Raw genomic sequence first — 18032 nt, forward strand, 5'->3', positions numbered from 1 at the left:
AAAAAAAAAAAAAAAAAAGGTCAGAGTTCCATGTAAATTACTGTCAATCAAAATAAAGCTCACACAAGTTTCTGAAAAGCAAAGGAGGATACAGATGTTTTAATTTACAGTATCAGAAAAAAATAGTAATAATTTACAGTATCAGTAGCTTCAGAAATAGATATTTGTACTAAACTGCACTGTAACTCTGCTTTTACAAGCTAGGTTTCTATAAATGAATGAATGCATGGATGAACGAATAAATGAATGAATGAATCTGGGAATGACTCATCAAGCTTTGGCCTCAGCTAAAGGGAACAAACTCTATCTGAGTACTATTATGCATCCCCATTCACGTGGTGAGAATTTGGTGTTTTCAGTGCAGAAGTGTTGGGAAGGAGGCAAGGCCTTCTAGGAGGCCACCAGGTCAAGAGGCTCCCCCTCAGGCAGGGGTAAACGAGCCAGTAAGAACAGCACGCTCCTCTCCTCCCCTCCCCTCCCCTCCCCTGCTCCTTCTTCCGCTCACGCTACATGAGCGTGCAGGCGGAAGACCCCCACCTAATGCCAGGGCTTTGGCCCTGAGTTTCCCAGCCTCTTCAACTGTGAGAAGATTTTGTTCTTTAAAAATTATACAGTTTCTGGCACTATTTTGTTTTGTTGTCTTTGAGACAGAGTTTTACTCTGCAGTTCAGGCTGGCCTTGAATTCAGTGATCTTCTGCCTCAGCCTCCCCACTGCTGGGATTACAGGTGTGTGCCACCACGCCCGGTTCTCTGGCAATGTTACAGGAGCATATACCACACTAAGTTACTGGGTGTAAATTAAACTACAATTTCTGTTTTGAGAGGAATTATCAAATTTTCCATCCTTATTCAGACGTAACAAATAAAAGGAACAGCAAGTACCGGAAATATGTTGGTGATACATCAAATACTCTTCGGAGTATAAGCTTAAGAGGTGGGTGCTGTTATCTCCACCACTTTAGTGTAAAAATCTAACCACATGATGATGGCCTATCTCTCCCTCTCCCCCTTTCATCCTACTGCCTGTTTCTTTGGAAAACCTAACTAATAAAGAAACAGAAAAAATTAACTCATCCATGGTCATACAACTACTAAAAATGGTAAGCTGGGCGTGGTTGCTCACACCCGTAATCCAGGCACTTGGAGGCTGAAGCAGAAGATCACTATGAGTTGGAGGCCAGCCTGACTACAAAGTGAGTTCAAGGCATGCCTGAATTGCACACCAGACCTTGTCTCAAAAATACAAACAAAAAAAGGAGGTAGACCTAAGATTCAACCCAAGCATTCTGGTTCTGGAGTTAGATCTCTTAATCCTTACACTGCACTGTCTCACCCTTACAACTGTCTTCTCCATTTTACCAAGTCGCCAGCAACTTTGTATCTCAATGTTACTAACCCTTCTTCAAAAAAAAGCTGATGCTTATTGAGATGGCTTCACTTGCTGGTCTCAACAAATTCTTTAACCTCACTTGCACTTAATTTTTGTGTGATTAGCAAAGACTTTTGTCACACCATAAGGTATTTACAGAAAACCCACCATCCTGTTGGATCCAGAGTTGGTATAAGAGCAGTGAATGTTATAGGTCTGCCATATCCCTTGAGATTCCCATCAGAGAATGATTATTAACCATATAAACAAGACACTAGCTCCAAGTGTTGGCATATGGCTGTAGTCCCAGAACTTGGGAGGCTGAGGCAGGAGGGTCTCTTGAATTCAAGGCCAGCCTAAGCTACAAAATGAGTTTAAGGGCGGCCTGAACTATATCCTGAGATCCTGTCTCAAAAAACAAAAGCAACAACAAAATTTAAAACTTCACAAGGCTCTTTAGTTCATGAAATTGTAAGATAGTCATTAGACATCAAGGAATGTATGGAAAACTGTAATTTCTGCAGAGCTGATTTTTTACACCAATGAACAGCTACTCTACATGTCTGTCCCATCTCAAACCCAGTCCTTTTAAAAGACATCTTTCAGGTGTTATACTGAACTACCAGAATTGGAAGGCATGTTAGATATAACTGGGTCCTATCCTCTCACCTGGCAAAGTTCATCAACAGAAACGGAAAGACTGAAACCCAATGAAGCAACACAGGTTTCCCCGTGTTTAGTACTTCATAAACAAGGTAACATCAGGGCTGGGGATTTAGCTCAGCAGCACAGCGCATGCCTGGCAAGCGCATGGTCGTGAATTCGATTCCCGGTGGGGGGGGGAGGGACGACACAAATAAACAAGGTAACATCTTTTACTTACATCTTGACTTAACGCCATGAAACTCCTCTGTAATTCTTTTGCAAATTCCAAATTATTTGTGACTTCCTGGTACTTAGATACAGCATCCTAAAATACAAAAACAGAACTCTATCTTACTGGAAATATGAAGAACCACAAAATTAATTTTCTTATTAAAACAACATAAAACCTTTAATAAAATGTAACATCTTTACCAGCTGGTCTTGATTAAGCCTCTCCCCTTTGTTCATCCGCTCCTGGTAATCATCAAGCTTACCCTGTATTAAAAAAAATTACATTCCATAGTGAAGATATGTATCAGCCTAATCATGCTAAAACAACAACCCAAGCAATCTCCTAAACTTGTCTCAAATTGTGCCTTAAATATACAGTACTTTATAAACATTACAGCTCAAGTAATACATTTCACATAGTTAGGTCTAACAATGAACTAAAATATAAATTTAAATACTTACAAACCAATAAGGCAACACTGCTTATTCTTTAAAGTACTCAAAAACAATATTCATCAGCTAGGCCAAAATATGGTTCCTACTCACATGGATGATGACCACAATTTGGTTATAATTCTGCTTATACCCAAATGAGCATATCAGACATTTACACTTAAAATTTCTGTGCCTCTCTTTCTCTCTCAATTCCTTCAAAGTCATCATGCAAATAGGTACTATAAAAAATATATTTTCCTGAAGAGCCAGGTGTGGTGATGTACGCCTGTAATCCCAACACTCCTGAGGCTGAGGCAGGAGGATCTCCAGGAGTTTGAGGTAGCCTAGACTACACACATAGTGAACTCAAGGCCAGCTTGAACTATATTGAGCAAGACCTTGTCTCAAAAAGCCAAACAAACTTTTAAAGTAAATTTTCCTGAATAAACCCACAGACATATTCTTTGATGTACCTTACCCATTTATTTTGAATACAAGATACTTACAAACTAACATTTCACCTATGGACAATACACTAGTCAACAGCTCAGCTTTGACAAGGGAGGGAGGCAGAAAACTACTCTCTCTAAGATCATCTTTTATTGCTAAGATGAAAACTTCAAAGGTATCCCACGCTACTGTTTGATAAGCCCCCTCAACCAAAAAACAGATATTCAGGCAATCCAAGAATCAAAACTTAGCTGGGTGTTGTGGCGCCCACCCATAATTCCAGCACTCAGGAGACTGAGGCAGGAGGATCACTGTGAGCTTGAGGCCAGCCTGGGCTACATAGTGAGTTTAAGGCCAGCTTGAATTATAAAAACCAGATCCTGTCTCAAAAAAAAACAAAAAACAAAAAATCAAGTTCAGTCGCTGTTGTGTGGGTCAGAGGATAAGGAACAAAAGGAAATCTACATTAAGAGGAAAATATTTAAAGTAATCACAGTTACTTAATTGTGGAGATCCTCAATGAACATATGAACATATAAAGTTCCTTAAAATTAATAAACCATGTCAAAGTACAGTTCTGATTTAAAGGACATTTAGAATCTCTGAAATTAGGTTAAAAGCAATGGTAAGGAAGATTTTTTTGTTTTGTTTCGTCTTTTTGAGACAGGGTCTTGCTACGTAGTCCAGGCTGGCCTTGAACTCTGTAGCACAGGCTGTTCTTGAACTCATGGCAACTCTCCTGCCTCGGTCTTCTGAATGCTCGGATTGTAAGTGTGTAACACCATACCTGGCTGGTGATAAGTTTTTTAGATTAAATAATCCATTTTCTTAGGAAAGCAACAAAAGTCAACTTGCATAATGATCACTGTACTCTACACCAGAAAGCCTATCACAGTTACGTGCAAGCCCAACACCAGGTGCAAAAAATAAGCAGTATTAGCTCAAAACATCATAAAGATCAACAAAGTTTTCACTTTAAAAAAGAGTAGGCTATCCTTCTTTTAAAAAATAAAGAAAATATGCTTTTGATTTATGACTCGGTATAATCCAAAATAACTATTATAATCAGAATTCAATTCAGAAAAATTTATGAGATTTAGGAAGGCCTAAAACTCAGTGCTAATATACAATACATATTCTGAATTCAGTACATTATGGGGGGACAGTTACTAGCTTTTATCTGTGTATCTGCCATGTATTATCTTTCTCTTCTTTTAAGGAAATTTAACCTAAAAAAATACATAATTTATATCCCTCTCACAGGGTACAGTTTGTCAACCTAATTAGTATAGGTATCAAAAATGCTTGTATGGCCAGGTGGGGTGGCACACGCCTGTAATCCTAGCATTCCATAGGCTGAGGCAGAAGGATCACCAAGTGTTAGAAGCCAGCCTGACCTACACAGTGAGTTCAAGGCCTGTCTGAACTACATAGTGAGACCCTGTCTCAAAAATACAAAATCAAATAAAAAAAAAAAATGCCTGTATGTATATGAAATATGAGAAGATTTTAAAAAAGGTAAGGATGGCATCTGCAAAGTAGAATTATAAGTGGTGGAACTATTTTCCTTTTGCGTTGTATTCTGCAATGAACATATCTGTTTAATAAAAACAATTATAATTCTATCCATATAAAAGATGTCAAGATTGACAAACGTGGCAATCAAGGACTTTCACCTATAATAATCCTTGAGTATGAGCCAGTACTAATCAGTAATAGAACAAGCTATCCAATACTGGGAAAGTTCCAATTTTCCACACAGTAACAAATGTAGTACTCAGCAGACTGAGAGTTACAGAAGATTATATTTTCCGAAGCCAGCTACTACCTGTCACCTGACATGTTATTCTACAATGTGACCTTGGCACTTCCCATTCAGAACTACTACAACTGCCTTGTCACTGTACCAAGTGGGATTCACCCAGCAGATTCTGGTACTTTGAGATGCTGTATGAACCCCAAGACAAGTCATAAAAAAGCAATGGGTCTCTGCTTTGTTTGCTGTCTCTAACTTTTGTGTTTGGAGTTCTGAGCCATCACACCAGAAATCCAGTAACCACAAGGCTGCCATGCTTCCCATGTTTCAACATTTAAGAACGCTGGTCACCAATCCTATGTTCAGGTCATCTACTCCCCATGCTTTGTACAATGTGAGTAAGCAAGTCTTATTCTTTCCCAATCATCATGGAACAGAGGCGTCCACTCCACTTTGTGTCCTGTCTGAACCCCTATCAGGCAGCCTCTGTGAGCAAAATAAAACAAGGGTGGCTAGAGTCAGTAACACACAGCTGTAACTCCAGCATTTGGGAAGCTGGGGCAGGAGGATCACAAGTTTGGGGCCAGACAGGGCTACACACTAAGTCTGAGCAGTGCCCAAACTACACAGCGAGACTCTGCCTCAAAAAAGGGATACAGGGGGCTTTAAGATCTTAAGTTTTGGATTAATCTTTTATACATTAATGGCTAGAAAAAGGTTTAAAAAGAGAAATAAAAGCAAAGGGAAAGATCAGCCCCTATGTAAAACTTCATAGGCTTCATAGTACATACACAACTTCATGGAACATTATGTCAATAGGAAGTATGCAGAAAGAAGTCTGCTCAACAAAAATACAATCCATATATTTCACTGAACTCATAATACCTATTTACTTTGATTTTATATTGTTAACATGTTTCTAGATTCCAATTCATAATAATTTCAGATTTTTAAAGGGAGAAGGTCTCTTACTACCACAAAATATAGGTTTGTTGCAGGGGGTGTGGAACTTATAAAAACCTCAAATGTGTAAGAGAGGGTTATCAATAAGTAGACTATAGTTTCTTGTCCAAGGGTGGTCCTCAAAATTGTGAGCTAAATTATCCAATCAATAGTGCAGTTAATCAAATGAATTCAAATTACAGGTCTCTCATACAACAGTTTTCTAACCATAATAAAAAGCTTCAGCACAGCATTACAGATTCTCCTATGACTGTAAACACTACTGTTTGAAATCACTATCCCCTTCCCTTGCTTAAGCTTCAGAAAAGCAGGATCCTGTGCCTGAAGTTCCTAGCAAATATTCATTTGAGAAAAATACCATAATAAAACTGCAGAATAACAAAAACTGTTCTCCATTAATGGAACTCTTCTTTATCATCAAAATGCATGATTTTTTTTTTTTTTTTTTGGTCTTTTTGACACAGGGTCTCGCTATGCGGTTCAGGCTGGTCTTGAACTCACTTTGTAGCCCAGGCTGGCCTCGAACTCACAACAATCCTCCTGCCTCAGCCTCCTGAGTGCTGCGATTACAAGCATGTGCCACCACGCCTGGCTACTACATCATCTTTTAGCTGCTAAGTTTTGTAAGCTTTTATCACCATGGAATCAGAGCTGGAACAGATATGTTTACTACTGTATATAATCAGATCTGTACATAGAAGTCTATGTCAGTCTAGGCCAATGATTCTCCAAATGCAGTCCCCAAACCAGCAACATCAGTATCTGCTAAGAATATTGTTAAGAAATGCAAACTCGCAAGTATAAATAACCCCACACCTACTAAGTCAGAAACTCTGGGGATGGGACCCAGCAGTCTGTTTTATCAACCTCTCTATGTGATTCTGTGCTTGCCTAAGTTTGGAAAACACTCATCTTTGTCAATTACACTGTAATTCCCAAGTCCAGGAGAATCTGGAAATAAGAAACTACACTAAATTAAACATATACTTTGTGACTTCAGAAACCATCACATGGAAGCCCTAATTTGGAAATAGGGTATTTAGACTTCCAGGAAGATGGCAGAGTGGTGAGTAGCAGAGAAACAGCCTCTCTGAGATTTGGTGTCCAGACGCTAAAATACAGAAGCATGTGGAAGAAAAGGAGGGAAGTGGGTCCCCAGGACCGAGCAAGGATCTAAGTGAGAATTGAAGCCCACAGGGAGAACAAAGACAGACCTCAAGGAAGGAGGTGGCAGCCAGTGCTTTTCCCCCGAGCCCAGACTCACTGTGTGAGAGGGGCAGCTCAAACCTGCAGACACACACTGTCTACTGGCAACCGGAGAGGCCTCCACAGAGAAACAGTGAGCAGAGCAGTGGACACACCGGGCTGCTCGGCTGCTGGGTTGTTCAGATTCAGACCTCTCCCAGGAGATGGTGACTGGCGGTAAAAATCTAGGAGAGAGGTCAACTGAGCTTGGAAGGCAAGAGCAGCTGAGGCTGGCTCCATCTAGCGGCTCGCAGTGTCAGGGAAAGCCTGCCAAGTTGAAGTCAGCAGCAGGTCAAAGAGCCAAGCTTAAGCCTGCAGGGAGCCAGAGTTCAGGATAGCAGGAGGCACACGGAGTACTGCAGGTTGAACAAATCTGGTTCCAGCCTCACAGCCAGAAATCAGACTGAACAGTAGAACTAAAGGTGCAGACTTGCTGGGATTACCCAAGGATCTGGGCTCTGCCTGCTCACTCTACCAGTGACAAAGACATGTCCTTAAGTGCACATTTTTTTTCCCATTTTCCTTTTCCTTTTCTTGTTATGTTTTTTTTTCTTTTTTCTTGTTTGTTCTTTTATATGAAGGTGGACACTTTCTAGTTTTTGTTGTTGTTCTATTCTGTTCTTGTTTGTATTTCTCCTTCTTCCTTTCCCTCCTGTCTTCTTCACCTGTTTCCCAAAGTCCAAGTAATCTTCCTTTGTCCTCCAACCTTGCTTCTAATCTCTTCTTCTATCTTCCCCACCTCACTCCTTCTAATTTTCTCCTCTGAAGGTAAAATTGCCATACTGAGGGCATATTTACTGTACACAATTTTCTGGTCTGTTTTAGATCTTGTTACATAACCACAAATACAGTTCATGCAGTCAAAGGTAGCAAATCCACAGTTACCAGTTTGTGGAATTTTTTTTAGGCTGTGTTTGATGCTACTGCTATTGCTGATTGTACTACTTTTAGCCAAGGTGACATAACTGTTCTAATCAGTTGCTCTTCCTGGCATGCCATAACTGAGATTGCCTAATTGTCATTTGTCATAAATAATACTATAGGCCAGTATCAAAGAACCAGGGACTGGGCCAAACAGACAGCAACTTCTCATCCCCCATAAATTGAAGAGACAAGATCTTACAAAAGACTCATAATCCAAAAGCCAGATACACCCGGGAAACATCTCTGAGTAATCATCTCCCAAGGGCTCTAAATACTAGTAATAGGACTGGGGATACAGCTCAGCAGCATGAGCACCTGACTGACAAGCACAAGTGCCTGCCTGGCAAACACAAGGTCCTGAGTTTGACTCCTGGTACCAAAAAAAAAAAACAACAACAACAAAAAAAAACCACAGCAATAAAGCCACTCACTAAAATTAATATGCAAACATCAATTCCAGGTATTAAACTTAAAAGAAAAAGATGCAAAGACACTTAAGCAAGATGCAACCCCAGACCTCCAGTTAACCAAAGGCAAAACCCAGGGGTACTGAATGAGGTGGAACAATTTGAAAGCCACCCACGTGGACTCTCTGAAGTGGTAACAACTAACAAAGCAGATGAATGTGGCTCTAGGAAAAAAAAAAAAAATCAAATCAGGGGCTGGGGATTTAGCTCAGCGGCATAGCGCCTGCCTGGCAGGCACAAGGTCGTGAGTTCAGTTCCCCGTACCAGGAAGGGAAAAAAAAAAAAAAAAAAACAAAAAAAAAAAAAAAAAAAACAAAAAAAAAAAAATCAAATCAGAAATAATTTCTCAGTTAACTACGGAGATGGTGACTGTAAATTGCATATGGTGGCATATGCCTGTAATCCCAGCACTAGGGAGGCTGAGGCAGGAGGACTGCTGCAAATTCCAGGCCAACCTGGACTACACATAGTGAGTTCAAGGCTGGTCTGAACTACATATCAAACCCTGCCTAAAAAGAAAAAAAAAAAAAAAAGATATCTTCATGAGAAATCTTACAATGTTAGTAACAGCTATTTGTCCTTTTTCTATCTTGAAATATGTTATCATGAAATTCCATGTAGTAGTCCTTTTCTGAACTACCTACCGATCATCCTAAATACATTAAAAGTTCATACAGCCAGGAGTGGTGGCGCATGCCTATAATCCCAGTACTCAGGAGGCTGAGGTAAGAGGATCACTGTGAGTTTGAGGCCAGCCTGGGCTACAAAGTGAGTTTAAGACCAGCATGAACTACATAGTGAGACCATCTCAAAAAAACACCACCACCCCACAAAAAAAACCTCATTTACTGCACCATCTGAGCAAAATTAAGAATCAGGCTATCTCCCAAATTACCAGGTCTTTGTAGAAGAACCACACAACAGAGATGTGATGATAATCAAGATGTCAAAAACTAGAGAAAATAATTACCCCCAGTGCAACAGACCCCCACCTCTGTTTCTTTGTTGCTTTTAAGGGCTGACAGTATTCACCTATGTGACATACATTCAAATTTAAACTATCAGGTGGCTCAGACTATCAGAGGCACTAGCATCAATCACAGCTCATTTAATTGTAAACTGAAAGACACTGTTTAAATAATTTACCTAGAATAATCAATTCCACAAGAATCATGTATGCTTCAAACCCCACCCTCACCCGTACAAAAGGCCACCTTGGATTCCACCTATTGCTACATTTCCTTTCTGCCTCTGCTATTGCTGTTTTCTTCTTTTCCAATCAGAGATTATGTTGCTGAGTCATACTACATGTGTATCTTCCTTTCTTCCCCAAGTTTTACATCTTTACTAGTTACCTTATTGAAATGAGGTTTTTAAATCAATTTATCAGCAAAGCATAGTGGTGCACACCTATAATCCCAGCACTCAGGAGGCTGAGGCAGGAGGATCATTGTCAGTTCGAGGCCAGCCTCGGATACAAGGCGAGCTCAAGGCCAGCCTGGATTGATAGTGAGACCCTGCCTCAAAAACTTAAGTAAGTAACTAAGTAAATAAATAAATAAATAATGAATCAATACATCAAGAGGGATATCCAAGACAGATGTCTTCCCAAGCTTTGTCTCTTTACTCTTATGGTCCAAAAATTCCACACAGGGCCAGGGATATATAGCTTAGCAGCACAAGCACCTGCCTGGCAAGCACAAGATCCTGAGTTCAATTCCCAGTACCCCCCCCAAAAAAAAAAATTCCATACAGGAATAATCGAAAACATTTTTAGGTGTGCACTTAAAAGAGATGAGAAACTGCAAAAAAGTAAAAACTCAATTACACTTCCATAAACAGTCACAAGAAAAACTGGAAGGACACTACATCTAAGAAAAGTAACTGCTGCAGGGTGTGGTAGCACACACCTGTAATCTCAGCACTCAGCGATGCTGAGGCAGGAGGATTGCTGTGAATTTGCGGCCAGCCTGAACTGCATAGAAAGACGCTGTCTCAAAAAAAAAAAGAAGAACAAACTGCTATCCAAAGAAACTATGTATCTGCTGTTCTTAAGGGATGAAATATCTATAAAATGAAGCCTAAAGTATACAAGAGTATCTACTTAGACTTTATGTATTTAGGTCAAATAAATCAATTCTAAAGTACTGTAAGAACTACAAGAGGGGCTGGGGATTTAGCTCAGTGGCACAGCGCCTGCCTGGCAATCGTGAGGTCGTGAGTTCGATTCCCGGTACTGGAAAAAAACAAAAACAAAAAAAAAACAAACAAGAACATACAAGAAGGCAAATACAGACACAGATAAACATTTCATTTCCTCTCAATTTTCCAAAATCTTCAGTGCTTTTCTAGGTGTTATTTCACATCACTAAAGCCTACATCCCCCACTGTTCACCTAATTAAATACTGGTTCTGACAGCCCTCATAATGGGAATCTGCTTCCCATTCACCCTCTACCAGTTCAGCTGAAAACAGGTACCTGGTAAAAATTCATAGGAGACAAGAAAGAAAGCAAAAGTTTCATCAGAAAACTAGTTAAACTGGGTGTGGTGGCACAGGCCTGTAATCCCAGCACTTAGGAGGCTGAGGCAGAAGGATCACTGCAAGTTCAAGGCCAGCCTAAATTACAAAGGGAGACCTTAGAGGGAGGGAAGGAAGGGAGAAGGGAAGGAGAGAGGAGAAAGAGAGAGAGACAGAAAGAGAGAGGAGGAGGAAGGAAGGAAGGAAGGAAGGAAGGAAGGAAGGAAGGAAGGGAGGGAGGGAGACAAGGAGGGAAAAAATGAACAAGAATGTCTTTTCAGGCCAGGTATTGTGGCACACGTCTGTAGTCTCAGCACTTGGGAGGCTGAGGCAGGATTACTTCAGAGTTTCAGGCCAGCCTGAGCTACACAGTGAGTTCAAAATCAGCCTCAACTACAGAGTAAGACCCTGTCTCCAAAAAAATAAGTAAATAAATAAATAAGTCTTTTCAATTAGCTGCTTTAACCAAGCTCCTCATAAATTCATACAATTGAATGATTTCTATACATTGCCTAAAAGTTCAACATAAATATGTAAATTATAATTCAATGCGGAGATCAAGATTTTTTTTAATTATTAAAGTGCATTTCAACTGTTTAGATGTTTGCATAATTGTATCGAGGGAAATGCAATGAAATGCCTAATTATTTACAATGGCACTAACACCAGGAATGATCTTTATCCTTAGACTCTACACAAATCTAGCTTACACTAGCCAGAGTTTATGATTGCTCTACTTGCCTACTCAGCAATTCTGCCCACCTGAAAATATAAAGTTCCATTTCAATAAAAATCACTATAAGTAAATAACTATTCAAAAAGCATTTTCCCCATTTTAACAGATTTTCCCTTCCATTTTAAGAGTTTTGTTGAAGCTACAAATATTTTGACATAATGATTTTGTCGAACTAGCAATCAGCTCACTTAGCACATGTTGTATGCTAAGTGTCACGTGCATAAGGAGGCACAAAATAATGACTTACTCTTTTCTGTCCCCCAAAAGCTCACCAATTCACAAAACACAGGCTATGAACAGACAGCACGGTTAAAATGGCAAGGAAGTACACAGACAACAGTTAACAAATGAAAGGAAAAGACTGAGCTCAGTCAAGAAGCACACCTTCTCCTTTCCTCAGGAAATAGAAATTGTGGAACTCTGCCGTGTGTGTGTGTGTGTGTGTGTGTGTGTGTGTGTGTGTGTGTGAGACTTTTTTGAGACAGGGTCTGGTTATGCAGTTCAGGCTGGCCTTGAGCTCACTTTGGAGCCCAGGCTGGTCTCGAACTCCTAACGATCCTCCTGCCTGATCCTCCTGCCTCAGCCTCCCGAGTACTGGGATTACAGGCGTGCACCACCACGCCTGGCTTTACACTCATATTCTATCCAGTAAGTGCACTAGTAGAGCTAGAGGAAATACATGAACTGAAGCCAAACAATTCAGTTTCAACTTTGGTTGAGTTTCTCGGTGCTTCTCTCAGTCTTCTCTACTTCATACTTACCACGTATTTCCCCCAGAGAAAAGCACCAATTACGACATCCAGGAGAAGCTTAAAATCTAAGAATTTAGGTGGAAAGGTTGTCCCATGTTACTTCTACCAGTAACGCTTTTCCAAAATTTTTCTGGTTTGCAACATGCCAGACTTGAATAGAGACTAGCAGATGTGCAGTGGGGCTTAAGCATAAAGAGAAACATTACACTTTGAACTTTAAAAGTTAATTTCACTGTAACAACACGTCCCAGTAACACCTAACACACTTTACCTTATGGCTATTCTCAGGACCCCAATAATGGACAGTCTACAAAGTTCAGCAATGAAACAGTAAAAATCTAACCCAAAAAAGGGAAAACTTTTTATATTCAGCTCTTTAAAATAGAAAAATCAATGAGAATGAAAGATTTGAAGTAAAAGGCCTTATATGGATCAACAATAATTAAACACTAAGAACCAAAACTGGAGCTCATAAGGGGCCCTCATAAACAGTACAAGAGACCTTAGAACTCACCCATCTCAACCTGATTCACTTTATATAAGCTTTTCTAGTTCCTCTTCTATAAAGAGAGTTATACAAAATTCTAAGGTGGCTTTAAGCTCTAACAAAAATCTGAGATTCTTTTAACAGTACAGTAATATAAATAAGGCCACAACAAAGCTGCTGTGAAGTTTAACCTTTCCAAAGAAAAATATTCACTTGTTTAACAAATGAAACAGTAATAAGCTTCACATAGCCCAAAATACAAAACTAAGAAGTTAAAACTTAGCATTACAGCTAATTGTACACTTCACCTGTAAATCACAAAAATACAGTCTCATTCAAATGCCTGCCACAAGATGGGCTGGGAATTTTGCATCGCTTAGAAGAAAACCAAGAACCTGACCACTAGCACTGCAAAATATAAACAAAAATCAAATGAGAATATCCTAAGAGTAAAATAGTTTGGCTACATAAAAACAAATCCTTCTCACTGCAATATTTAGGATTCCACTCTCAACTTTAGAAAAAAGTACCAATACTGTCCCATGGAGAAATTCATAACCTAACCTTTTCAAATCTCAATCTCAATCTCTCTCTCTCTCTCTCTCCCTCTCTCTCCCTCCCTCCCTCCCTCCCTCACACGGACACAGACACCCGGAAACAAATTAAGCACTTTTACTTTTCTCCCCCTGGCAAGGTGAATGCAAAAAGTAATCCTGTCCTCACCTCACACTGAGCACTGTATCATTCTGACAAGGTGAATACAAAACTAAGTATCCTTGCCCTCTGCATTGCAGAGGAATACATCTTACAAGAAATAGAGAAGCTAACACATCAGAATCCCAAATGGCAAAAAAAAATAAGAATCCCAAATGGCAAAGAAAATTTCAGATGTCAGCCCAAGAAGAGAGTTTACCTATGAAATAGCTTAAGATTAAAAAAAAAAGTTTAGGCTGGGCTTATTTCAAAGTACTTAATACAAATTCCACATTAACAACTGCATCAAAATTCTAAGTACAGGCACAGGACAATATACTAGAGAAATGTTATCTTCAATCACAATTTGCGGGACTGGGGATTTAGCTCAGCGGCAGAGCACCTGCCTGGCAAGCGCGAGGTCCATGAGTTCAATTCCGGGTACCGGAAAAACAAAAACAAAAACAAAAATCACAATTTGCATCCTTCTTATGAATAATATTAGCTGCAAAGATATAAAGTACATACAAATCTTTAGAGAGTGCTATAAAACTTTTGGCTATCAGTTTTGGTTACCCATTTGGTATAAAGCTGCCAAGGTGTTTTGTTTTTTTAAGCAACAGAACACTGGTTAATCTTTCACCTACCATAGTCACTAGGGTTTAAATCTATCATATTTACCGAGAATAACAATAGCTGTATTTCTTCTCTTTGCTAAACATGTACTCTTTATTAGCCCAAATTTCAAAAACCACCAAGCCATCTAACTGCATTATATAATAGGATATTTCATCAACGTTAAGCACAGATGCAGTCTCACTGAATAGATGTGCTGCTTTACTCTAATAGCTCAAGTTATTAGGAAAAACAATAACTTTGTTATTTAAATGAAATACAAATTAAGGTTTTGTTAATTTTTTTTGAGACAGGGTTTTGCTGTATAGTTCAGACTGAGCTTGAACTCACTGTGAAGCCCAGGTTGGCCTTGAATTCAATGAGATTCTCCTGCCTCATCCTCCTGAGTACTGGATTAGAGACAAGGGACCATGCCCTGCCTACAATTATGTTTTAAAGTGATACTGCACATCTATTAGCAATTTATGTTGGCATACTTGGTTTTAAAATCTAGTGGAAAGAGCATTTTGGTCCAAAAGGTTCCAATGTGAATAGGTTAAGTATCAAATATAGTTCAACTATAAATTGCCAAACTCACTGAATATAAATTCAGTTGAGTATCTTTACTCCAGAAGGGTTACTAAAAGGAATTCAAAATTGATCTGTAAAGCAAATCCTATTTTAGGTGCATTAGAAATGCTCACTTGGGAGTCTATTGCGGTGGCCCGTGCCTGTAATCCCAGCACTCTAGAGGCAGGGGAATTACTGGGAGTTCAGGTGCTGGGGATTTAACTCAGCGGCACAGCGCCCGCCTGGAATTACTGGGAGTTCAAGGCCAGTGTAAAGAGCATAGCAAAATCCTGTCTCAGAAAAAAAAAAAAAAAAAGAAAGAAAAAGAAATGTTTACTTCTATTGAAAAGTGAATCAGTTATTAAATCCTCTCCCACAGCAAATCATGTAGTTACAGGAAAAAAACCTAAAAAACTAAAAACCTTAATTAAGGGGAAAATCCAAACGCCTTGAATTTCCCAAAAAGTAAAATACGTAGTTTTAAAGCTACATCAGTACTGTCAACTATTTACTAAGTACGTAGCTCAGTAAGTGGCTTATCAAAGTCTCACCTAAGTGTAACTTGACCTTTTCTCTAATTAGCACCCAGAGACAGAGAAATAATACTATTTATTTTTTTCCATTTGTTTATCTCCATCATTACAAGACAACCTTTAATAAGCCCCATCAATAAACCCTGTAATAATTAATTACACTACTTTCTCTTCTAATTTTGGGGGAAAGGATGTCACTGTATAGCAAGTAATGGGCATATATTCACCACTGACAAACTATAGTTCAAGTCCTCTCATGGGACTTACTCAATTTTCTAGATTTTTTTCCCCCACATGTACATGAACACCAAAATTTGTCACCTCGTAGATTGGCTGCTAACTAGCACCTGATTTTATGGTCACCTTCGAAAAGCTGTTTTTTAGTCCCTAATATGTCTATAAAATATTACATCACAAATATTTCTGCTGATTCCTATTCTAGAAGATTTCCCAGAAATTCTGACAAGTAAACCAATCACAGGATTGAAAGTACCTGTTTAATGCATTACATGGATTTAAAGATACTCAAGTTAGTCTCAATTTCAAGTAGAGTTGCAAAAACTAAATCACACATGAAGGCTTAAAAGATACGGTTTTAAGACACCCTTACTCTGTTCCACACTTGAAGGTACCTATTTTATGCTTAAAATACTTTTATTAGCTTGTCAATGTCTATTATTCCATTATTTCTAATAAAACACTTCTATATCAAACAATTATCAAAAAAAACTAGAAATCTCAAGATTAAGGAATCTGTCAATGTCAAATAAATAAAGTCCAGGAAATTCAAGTAAAATCTCCAAACTTCAATATTGAAGGAAATGACATAAAAAGTATTTAGGCTAAATGTTTGTTCTAAAACTCTCCACAAACATAAAATACCTGAGTAAATAATTAAAATCATTAATACCTAAGTATCATCGGTTTTTTCCATTCATTTCCCACAGCCCCAATTTTTCAGCCAAACTGTTACTGTCTCAAAACCCAAAATGTTACTTTAATAACATTATAAGGTGATTAGCTAAATAAACATTTTAATGTGACTTCTTCAAAACTCAAAATGTTGTAATGCTACACTTGAGGTGGGCAACCAGAAGTTGTCAAAGGAAAGTTCTATTTCACTTTTTTTTAAGGAAAAAGGCAAATTAGCCTGCATAATTATTGTCGCACGCAACTGTCCCACTTCTGATACGAATCATTTGTTTTCTCCTTTTCATCGTTCACCTTAGGTTTGAATTATTCACTCAGACCCTTTCGGACCACACACAAGCGCCCCTATTTAAACAGAGTTGTACACTGTCCTGCGCTGAAAGCGGAAAACAAAAGACCGAGTTGAGCACACATCTCTCACCCTAAGACCCAGAATGGCTATCCATGCTATCAAAAAAAAAGTGGGTGTGGCTCGATTTTTTTTTTTGGAGGGGGGGTCGAGGAGACGGGCGGGCGGCCGCCGGGTCTGCGCCCTCCCCCGCTGCTTTCGCTTTGTGCTCACAATGCAGCTCCTGTACAGCGCTTCCCTCTCCCCGCAGCCGCCGCCATGTTAGACACACTCTCCATGTGCCCAGAGGCCGAGGGACGGCGCCCGTCCAACCCGCACCCGGCCTCCCACCGGCCTCAATCGCCGCAGCCCCCTGCCCCTTTCGGGTCCCCCCAGGGGCAGAAAGTCGCCGCAGAAAACCATCTCGCGGCGGGGGCTGAGCCTGAGGCTCCCGGGGTCACCGAGACAATTCAAACAAAGAGGGAAACGCGGGGGACTCCATCCGAGCGGGGCGGGGGGCGGCCAGCGCGGGGCGGCGCGGAACGGGCCCGACCGGAGGCAGTCCCAGCGCGGTGAGACTCCCGCACGCCTCTTCCTCGGGAAGGCCGGGGGCCCCGCGACCGGCCTGAGCGCACCGTAACGGAGCGGCCGATCCCACGACACGGGGCACACGCCGCCCCAACTGCACCAGGCAGGCGGTTGACCCCGAGCCCCCTCCCCGGGGCCGCATCCTGCGCCGCCGTCGCCGGCACGGGGCCTCGAGGACCCGGAGCGCGGCGACAGGCCCCCACCCTGGCCTCCTCTCCACCCGCGGTTAGCGCGCAGCCGGACCCGCTACAGGAGTCACCGAGGCCCGGGGCAGCGCCGGCCGGGTCAGGTGACAGGCCCCTCCCCGGGGCCCGCTTTCCGGGCACCAAGCTCCCGGCCACCGCGCGGGCGCGGGACCCAGCGGAGCGGGGCGTCGCAAGCCCTGCCCCTCCCAACTCCAGGCACCTTTTTCTTCTCCAGGTTCCGAAGTTTCTTGTCTATCACCCCGAGAATCTGCTTCATGGCCTCGGTCTGGACCGCGCCGGTGCCGGACGCTGGGTGCTGAGGAGCCGGCGCAGCTGCCCCGGCCCCCGCCTCACTCCCGGAGGAACCCGACGGCGGTGGCGGTCCGGACGACTTGCTGCCGCTTCCGCTGTGGCTGGTGGCCGAGGGCATCTTTGAGACCCAGAGGAGAGAGAAGAAAAAGCGGGAGGAAGGACAAGAGCGGCGAGTCAAGAGACGGACGGGGCGAGACGCGGGACAAAACACGCAGCGGGCGGGAGCCTGCGCGAAAGGTGGGGGGAGGGGGCGCGCGCCGCCGCCGCCGCCGCCAGGAAGAGAGAACGCGGGCGCGC

General features: G+C 41.3%; 1 protein-coding gene across 2 annotated transcripts in view; it reads right to left on the reverse strand.

Annotated features, from left to right (window-relative positions):
- The window catches only part of Caprin1 (cell cycle associated protein 1), a 43985-nt gene that overhangs the window by 21204 nt on the left and 4749 nt on the right, over positions 1-18032 (reverse strand). Inside the window, exons 2-4 of one of the 2 annotated variants that reach the window (XM_005384149.2) lie at positions 17644-17853; positions 2448-2510; positions 2254-2340 (exon numbers count right to left, since the gene is read on the reverse strand). In XM_005384149.2, coding sequence (XP_005384206.1) covers positions 2254-2340; positions 2448-2510; positions 17644-17853 — 360 coding nt within the window. Of the gene's footprint in view, positions 1-2253; positions 2341-2447; positions 2511-17203; positions 17396-17643; positions 17854-18032 lie in introns of those variants that run through there. The other variant, XM_005384151.2, reaches the window with a different exon arrangement.

Source organism: Chinchilla lanigera, unplaced genomic scaffold, assembly GCF_000276665.1.
Source record: "Chinchilla lanigera isolate Chin_1 unplaced genomic scaffold, ChiLan1.0 scaffold00021, whole genome shotgun sequence".
In the NCBI taxonomy this organism is placed as follows: domain Eukaryota; kingdom Metazoa; phylum Chordata; class Mammalia; order Rodentia; family Chinchillidae; genus Chinchilla; species Chinchilla lanigera.